Source organism: Micrasema longulum, unplaced genomic scaffold (assembly GCF_059751315.1).
Source record: "Micrasema longulum isolate JH-2025_06_02 unplaced genomic scaffold, ASM5975131v1 h1tg001236l, whole genome shotgun sequence".
NCBI classification, from domain to species: domain Eukaryota; kingdom Metazoa; phylum Arthropoda; class Insecta; order Trichoptera; family Brachycentridae; genus Micrasema; species Micrasema longulum.
In genome coordinates, this window is record NW_028278423.1 from 12,372 (window position 1) to 20,833 (window position 8,462).

General features: G+C 39.8%; 1 protein-coding gene across 1 annotated transcript; it reads right to left on the reverse strand.

Annotated features, from left to right (window-relative positions):
• Positions 1-219: 219 nt before the first annotated feature.
• On the reverse strand, positions 220-3,611 carry LOC148276337 (uncharacterized). The gene is made up of 2 exons (XM_088234408.1): positions 2,831-3,611; positions 220-1,239 (listed from the first exon to the last, which is right to left on the reverse strand). Exon 2 carries the CDS (start codon positions 1,230-1,232, stop codon positions 441-443), a length of 792 nt encoding a protein of 263 aa, XP_088090534.1. The 5' UTR covers positions 1,233-1,239; positions 2,831-3,611; the 3' UTR covers positions 220-440.
• Positions 3,612-8,462: the final 4,851 nt, after the last annotated feature.

Consider the following 8,462-nt stretch of genomic DNA (forward strand, 5'->3'; position numbering starts at 1 on the left):
GTAAGATAAATGGTATCTTGATGAGTCACTTTTTAAATTTTCTATGGGTACATTAATTTTTCTAGTCTTAAAAAACTACGCTAAAAAATCTCTCTGGAAACGATGCTGTAATGTTGTGTTACATTAAGTAAAAGATAAGATATTTTGAAATACAGGTATTTAGAAACAAATTCAACGTCATTTCATAATCTGTTTTCCATAAAAATAATAACCATATAATTTGGGCCTGTTGTAGTAAAATATGACTTTATTATTTGAAAAAATAAGAGAGATCTATCAAACCTTGTATTCTATGTGGACTTATGTGACATCACAGCCACACGAGAGTTAACATGCAATTTAATAAAAATAACCACATATAATCAGATGAAATTCTTTAATCAAGTATTAGGATATTGAAAAACAAAAAGGTAACTTGAGGTTCGAAATTGTGTGTTAATTTAACGGATCAGGTCAAGGGATGGCCTTTCACTCTGTGGGTAGTGAGGGATGAAGGCAGCTGGTCTGGTGATACCTTCTGGGGCAAAGATAACGGGTCTTGTGATGCCTTCTGGAGCCATAATGACAGGCCTAGTGATGCCTTCAGGAGCAATAATGACGGGCCTTGTGATGCCTTCTGGGGCCACAATGACTGGTCTTGTGATCCCTTCAGGGGCCATAATGACGGGCCTTGTGATGCCTTCTGGGGCCATAATGACGGGCCTAGTGATGCCTTCTGGAGCCATAATGACGGGCTTAGTCAGATCTCCGGGAATAATAGCAATAGGTTTGGTGATTCCTTCAGGGAGCATAGCGATGGGCTTAGTGATGCCTGAGACAATTGGGCCGATGGTATCAACAAGGGATTCTGGAGCCATGTCGCTTTGGATGTTCAGGATGATCTGAACAAGGGGGGCGGCAGCTTTAGGGGCTGGAGCGGCTTCCTCAGTTGGGAAAGAGATCGCTGGTGGAGCGAAGTTGGGGAGTTCCGGAGCAAAGATGACGGATTGCTCTGGGTTGATCGCTGGTGGAGCGAAGTTGGGGAGTTCCGGAGCGAAGATGGAAGGCACCTCTGGGTGGACTGGCATTGGGCTCAGGTTGATGGGGAGGTCGGGCATAACTGGTCCTTGTTGCTCTGGAAGAACTGCAGGGCGGGTGAAGTGCGCATTTCCTTGGGGGATGTCGAAGGTGCCGACTAGTGGATGGCTCATAGCCGTGGCCACGAGGGCGAATACCAGAAACAGGAATTTCATCTTGATTCTGGAATGAGAGAAAAAATGTTATATATTATTTATGTTTTCCTACTTTATTTTTGCACCACAACAGGGCAGGAGGCCCAACACAGTGGGGAATTGCACCACAGAACATCCGGGCTTAAGAAAAATCACATTTTAATTATTGTGTTCTCACTGGGAATCGAACTCGGAACCAAGTGTCTTGACCACTACACTACAGAGGCCGCCTAGGCCCTTTTTACACATGTCACGCAACTTCACCCGGCCCGGTAAGTTTACCGCGTACATTCTACAAACGCACACATTATGTGTCACCTTTTGTAGGGTGTACTTGGTAAAATTACTAGGCTGGGTGGATTGGTGTGGCATGTGTGAAAAAGGCCTATATGTGTCACAATGGTAACTTGTGTCACATTTCATAAGTATACAGCTGCATTGTAAACTCTTTTACCTCTGAAACCATGATGATTGGTAATAGCAGGAAGACATATTGTCATATTTAAAAAAAAAAATTTAGAATTGTTTCAAAACTAAAAAAAATCTTTAAATAAATCGAATGGTTGCTTAATTCTGCAGGGGAAAAAACAGTAGTGCAGAGTGGGTAGCTAGCTTTGCGCTCTCCAGAAGTAAAGCAATTATTTGGTTTTTAAAATGTTTTTTTAATTTTTCAAACGCTTCTTAATTATTGTTTTTAACCTAGCCGGACCGAAGGGGGGGATTGAATCCCTTATAGACCGATTTAGTCAATTTTACTTTATGTACATAAGCATTCGGCAAACTAACAAAAATGAATAAAATACATGAATGAGTAAAATATGTGTACGTGAAAACATGAATAAATTATTGCACGGTCATAAACACTTCCAACGTTTTATTCTGATGCCATATACAAGTAGGTGCTGGGGTCGTTTAGTCCCCTCGTTCGGATCATGTGTAATTTTTGGATGCTTAGTGAGGGAAAGGTTTATGCCAATGCGTCATCTTGCTAATACTGATCATTGTAGTTTTGGATGTGACAGGGTTCACCATAAACATTGTATATACAGACAAGAAATATAGAAAACCACCACAAAGATTCTTTCACACGATCAAATCAATGACTTAAAATAAATACACGTTATTCCTTTACCAGCTGCATCTTATATAACGAGAATATTACGTTGACCTCAACAGCTTGAAAAAAAACTAATCACGAGTCGGCCCCGTGGTTTACAGGTCAGCGCGTTTGCCTACCACGCAAGAAGTCTTGGGTTCGATACCCGATATGGTTGACACGAAATATTTATTTAAAAAGGTGTTTTTACACTGAAATATTTCAAAATCCCCTAGACTGGTACCTGAAGCGTAAGACTGATCATATTACCTTCATGGAACGAAAATGGTCAAGATACGTTGCGATTGGTGTGCCAAAGCAGTGCCCTATGCACCATTAGGTGCGGAAAGGGAATAATGATGAAAGGAAATTGTAATCAAATTGTACTGATGATCGAAAAGCATAATATGTTATATTTAAATGTTTGAATTCTCATCGTACATAAATAATTGTACTTGATTTAGATTGATAAATCATTTTAATACAAATGTTTTCAAGAAAGTTAAGGATTTTTTTTACTTACTAATTGTTCCTTGCTTAAAGGCTTCCAACTATGCTGTAGAATAATTTGCTTCAGTTTATATACTTTTTATAAAACTTCTGATAAATAAGTGAAGGCTAAGAAGACAATAGTTGTATGTCTAAAACGCACAAATTTTAAGAAACAAAGTTTAAATCTCACGCTTGCCGGAGTAATATTACTTAGTTACAGTTTATATATTTTAGTTATTTTGTAATGTTTTTTTGACTGAATATAAAATCAAGTAGAATTGCAATGGCTCTTTGAAGAACAAAGTTTTTTGTTGCATCTCAATACTCCTGTCAATTTCATAAAAAAATGATATACTATAATTGTTTGCTAAGCCATGGATATAATATGTACCCTAATAAAGCAAATCGATAAAAGTTGTTCATTATAATTTATTGATGTAGATTATAATTTTATTGGGTTGTCTGCCGAATTTCCCATTTTTCAGACACCAATTAGGAACAGATAATCCATTATGAAAAGATATTAAATTTGATCAAAATTCACAATCATAATATCTATTAAGTGCATTGAGATTAAATACCGCGAAACCGTCCAATTTTGCCCTGGATGGATATTTTTCCCAAAAAGTCTAATCTATGATCAACCTTTAAAAAAATATATTTCCGTTTGATTTCGGTAAATTTGGTACATTAAGGACAAAAGTAGATTTATGTCACTAACTTCCCTCAGAAGCTTTAGTCACTAACTTTACTCAGTAGCTTGTCAGAACCTGTCAAAGTGCGCGTGTAATTTGTTGCGGGCCAATTACGACTCTGCGTTTTTTAATATACTGCTCGATAGCAAAGACAAAAGTTAGTTTTTCTTGTTGAATTATATAGACAAAGGTTTTTAAATCATTTCCTATTTATATTATGTGCTGTCAGTAGCTTAAATCAAGAATTATGACGATGGGCAAATTAAAAGGCATAAGTTGAGCCTCTGGGTTGTCAATTTTGCCCAAACGAAAAAATGTGTTTGGGTTGTCACATTCTTATTTTAATAATTAGTTTAAATTAAATTAAAACTATTATGAAGGTTTTGCACATATTAGGTATTTTAGATTTTCAAAAATACCATCATTATTGTGGATAATTTAATTGAATTCTTCTTTGCCTTTCTTCATTAATTTGATTTTGTGTTTTATATTCCTTATATTGCTTTTTGATAGATTCTGAAGCATTTCTCATTTTTTGTATGGAATAAAATTTGTTTCTATTTTAGATCATTTTCATTATATCTGGAGTTAACCAGCCTCAATTATTATCCACCCTCAAACGATATTTTTTCACTTTCGTAGCTATGGAATTAAATTCCGAAATAATTTATATTAATTTTAAAAATTGATGTCATCTAGTTTTAACCTTCTTATTTGTTCGTTAACTATATTCCTGAAACAATTATTATTTCTCACAACATAGGTATAAGTATTTGCCATTTCGAAAAATGCGTGCACCTACCTGATATTAAAAAATATAATTTAGGTAATTAAGACTAAGATTATTGGCCTGTGTACTTAAATAAACAATTTCTTTAAATAAACAAGATTTATTAATTTTACTTAAGTTATCAACCAGATTTTGAAAACCCTGAGGCCTATAAATTGCTTGTATGAAAACAAAAACAATTTGGCGGGTAAATTTGCCCAATTGTTTTTAGACGAATATTTTATTAGTTAGCCATTGAAAATATGCTCAAACGACAATTTCGCCCTTGAATTAATGATTCAATAAAGTAGTTCTTAGACAAGAACGTCATATAAGCTACAGCTCAACAAATAATGGTTGCGGGGATACATGGAGGAACATACAGGTAATTTTGCCCGCCATCAAAATTTTAAATTTCTTGAAATCGCATTTAAATATTACTGAATTTACAATTGTAACCCAATTCAATGATTACCAAGGTCATTCTTCGTAATTAAAAAGTAAAGCACTACATACATTTTTTTGGAAAAAATCAACATAATTGCAAAATTGGACGGTTTCGCGGTACTTTGACTAGGATATCCTCTATGGAGGTTATTTTATGTGCCAACAAATTGACAGTTATTTATTTAGTCAGTACATAGTATACATATAATATGCATTATACAGATAAAATCACGTATTCCAAATTTCTATAATTCAGCCTACAATAAAGAGTATATTGAAGGTACGGCCGTGGACCTGGCTTCGACACGTGCCTCGGATGCCTTAGGAGAGTTTTCTCTTACGTTGCCTTTTCTTCACACCTGCGGCTTTCCGCCGTTCTAGAAGGCCGTCGATGTCAATGATGAACTTCAGCTCTACAGGAAATTGGATACAAAAAATGTTTTCTTGCGCGGAGTAAAAATTAGAGCTTTAAATTGTACCTCAAAGTTTCTTGAAAATGTACGGAAAAAATAATAATAAACATTTTAATAAAAACGCACTACTTTGAATGACGTCACTGGTTCATGTGAATCAACCTATGATCTGAGAGCTATGGAAGATTTCCGGTCTGCTTGTCGCTTCTGGACCAATGGGAAGAACTGAATGAGAATAAGCGGAAATGAACCTCTGACGTTACACGCGGAGTTATTTCAGAAATACAAAACTTTAAAAAATCGTAGCGCTGATAATACGATACATAAAAATTGAAAAATATTTTTTTTGACTTAGTTTAATAGTCTATTAACAAATAATAGAATTAAAAAACCACTGAACTTCCTAATTTTTCTGCTGCATTTACGATAGGGTCACCTCAAGGATTCTGGTGATGTCTACACGCTCCATTTAAGAGCGGTTGTCCTAAAAAATAACTATATTCTCAACTCTATGAAACTACAACCCTCGTGTCAAGTTAGGCTACATAATTCAATAAAAATGGAAGTACAGGTGCAGGTGAAATAACACGGTTTCCAACTACAGGTTTTCGCTCTAACACTATTAAAATTTTTCTGAAACCCCCTGCAACTTCTCACAATACGGTTGAGTACGTACATGATGTATTCGGCAATCACCAGTTGAAACACAAAACGACCGCGGAACATCAGAAAATGAAATTGTTGGCATATTAGAACTTGCCAAATCGATCGGAGGCGACGGTTTTGACGATATGAGCATTTGGGACGTTCAAGATTTAGTGATGGAAGATGAAATAGGCGAAGCGGATTCGTTGGAAATGGATTCATACGTTGAAATCGATTTTGAGAAGGCGAAGAACAGTCGTGAAGATTGTAAAATAAAAAGGAAAAAGGCAAAAATCAGACTTGCACCAAAAGGCGAAGTCACAAAATTCAATTAAAAAAAATATGAATATGATATAAATATAAATAAATTGTCTATGTTTTTATGAATGTATGTATGTGTATGCGCATGAGTGTATGTACGTGTGTGTGTATGTACATGTGTATATATGTGTATATTTATATATACATGTGTGTATATATGTGTATGTCTGTATGTATATGAATCAAAATGTGTATCCGAATAAGTTTATATTTTGTTTGTCTGTGCTCTATATTAATTTGTTAAGTATTATTGTTGCCGACGTAAAAGTACATGCACCAACTTGGCGGCCCTTCCTGGGGTTTTAATGTAGCATAGGAGGCTTCAGTATGTGTAAGCGATCTACCACCTCCTCAATAAAGACTAGTATTTGTCACTTTCGGGGGTGGTGATCGCCATACTGAAGCCCACATATAGATTAGAATTCATGAAAATATTTGTATGCCCATAATGTGTTTTTATGTTGTTCTGTATAAGTGTTGATCGCCGCGCGGTCGGCGGGGAACTGCGGCCGGTAGCGGGAGGGTGGGGACCTTATACGTGGCGCGAGAGAGACCGATAGAGCCGGCAAATGTGCTCGCTATCTCTCTCGCCGCGTGATTGGTCAACCTAGCACCGCCCGCTATTGGCCTAGCCCACCGCCGCACGGCAAAATGTTGTATATATAGCCCCGCCGGGGAAAAATAAAGTCAGTCATCTCACCACACTACTAAGGCTTTCTACTCTCCACTTCACCTCCCTACCTCGCTTCAAACCGGACCTCATCGCCACCTGGATTCGAACACCGCTACCCCCCTGGACTTGGAACTCGGATACTCTTTGGATTGGATTTTGGACCCCGGATAATTTGGACCCTTGGATACTTCCCCGGAACACACCCCGCCGTTCCCACCGACGGAGAGATACCGGCCTTACAACCCGGTTGCCTGACTCAGGATTGCGGCCGCCAGCGCTACTCGCTAGCGACCCCGCAAGGGATCTCTAGGCGACGATACCTCCCCCGGAGCTTATCGTTCGTCGGCCGAGGCCCGCCTACGCCCGGCCACTCTGCGTTTGACACCAGCACCTATAGAAATACAGTTCTTGTGACGGGCGCGATTGCTACGGACGAAGCAGTGATCCGCCGCGTCTGTTACAAGTTGGTCCTTCGAGAAGAACCGGATATTCATCGCAGAGCGCCTAGAGATGACTTCGAGAACCCCTTCACTCCGCTCGGGTCGAGGAGGCACGGAACCGAGAGAAGACCCTGCTACAGATCAGGACTCAGCCGAGTCGGACACATCCGAAGATACAGTCCAGCGGCTGAGGACGCAGGTTCGAACGCTCCGTGCTTCACTACACGATCAAGACCGACGCGTGCCCTTGGAGACGAATCCCGAGCCCGCGCCGCGTACTACGGATATGGACGGCATCATGACGGTGCTGTCAAAAATGGCGATTCTACTAGAGGCTTCGCAAGGAAGAAGCCCGACTTCAGCCCCAGAGGACGTTAGCAGAGTCGGCGCCATGATAGCGCGCCAATCTACTGCCAAGGACCTACCCGCCTTCGCCGGAGAGCCGCAGGAATGGGCTACTTTCAAATCGCAGTACACTCAGTCGACGGAGATGTGCTGCCTTTCGGATCCAGAAAACCTCCTGCGTCTACAGCGTGCGTTAAAAGGACGGGCAAGAGAATCTGTGTCGTCATTACTAGTGGATCCAAGCCAAGTGAGGGTGATAATGAAGACGTTGGAGCTACACTACGGCCAGCCGGACATTGTAGCGTCTTCCTTGTTGGAAAAAGTGAGAAGGCTCCGCTGCATACAGAACGACGGATCTACGCAAGCATTAGTAGATCTGTCTAGCGCAGTTCGGAACGCGATAGCGACCTTAGAAGGCTTCGGTGGCGATTACATGTCTACGCCACAACTACTAAGTGAACTAGTGAGCAAGTTACCGCTGTGCATGAAGTCTCTCTGGTGGTACAGCAGAAGAGGAAACCGGGTGAGGCCCTCCGCGAAGGATTTCGCGCTCTTCTTGGAAGATTTAACGGAATCTTCGATGATAGGCGGCGGAATAGAGCCGCAAGTGTACAGCGGAAAACAACGCGAGAAGCCACAGAAGCGAGAACAAGTGCATACAGTGATTTCAACAGAGGGAAACGGGAAAAGTGTAGCGTCATGTGTTTTGTGCGGACGAGGACATTTACTACAAACGTGCCAGGAATACATAGAGTGTAGTATTCCGGAAAGATGGGACATAGTGAAGCGAAAGAATTTGTGTTTTTCGTGTTTATCGAACACTCATCGGGCGATAAAGTGTAGAAATGTAAAAAAGTGCGGCCTCGATGGATGTCGCCGAACACATCACAAGACATTACACGACAGAAATAGTGC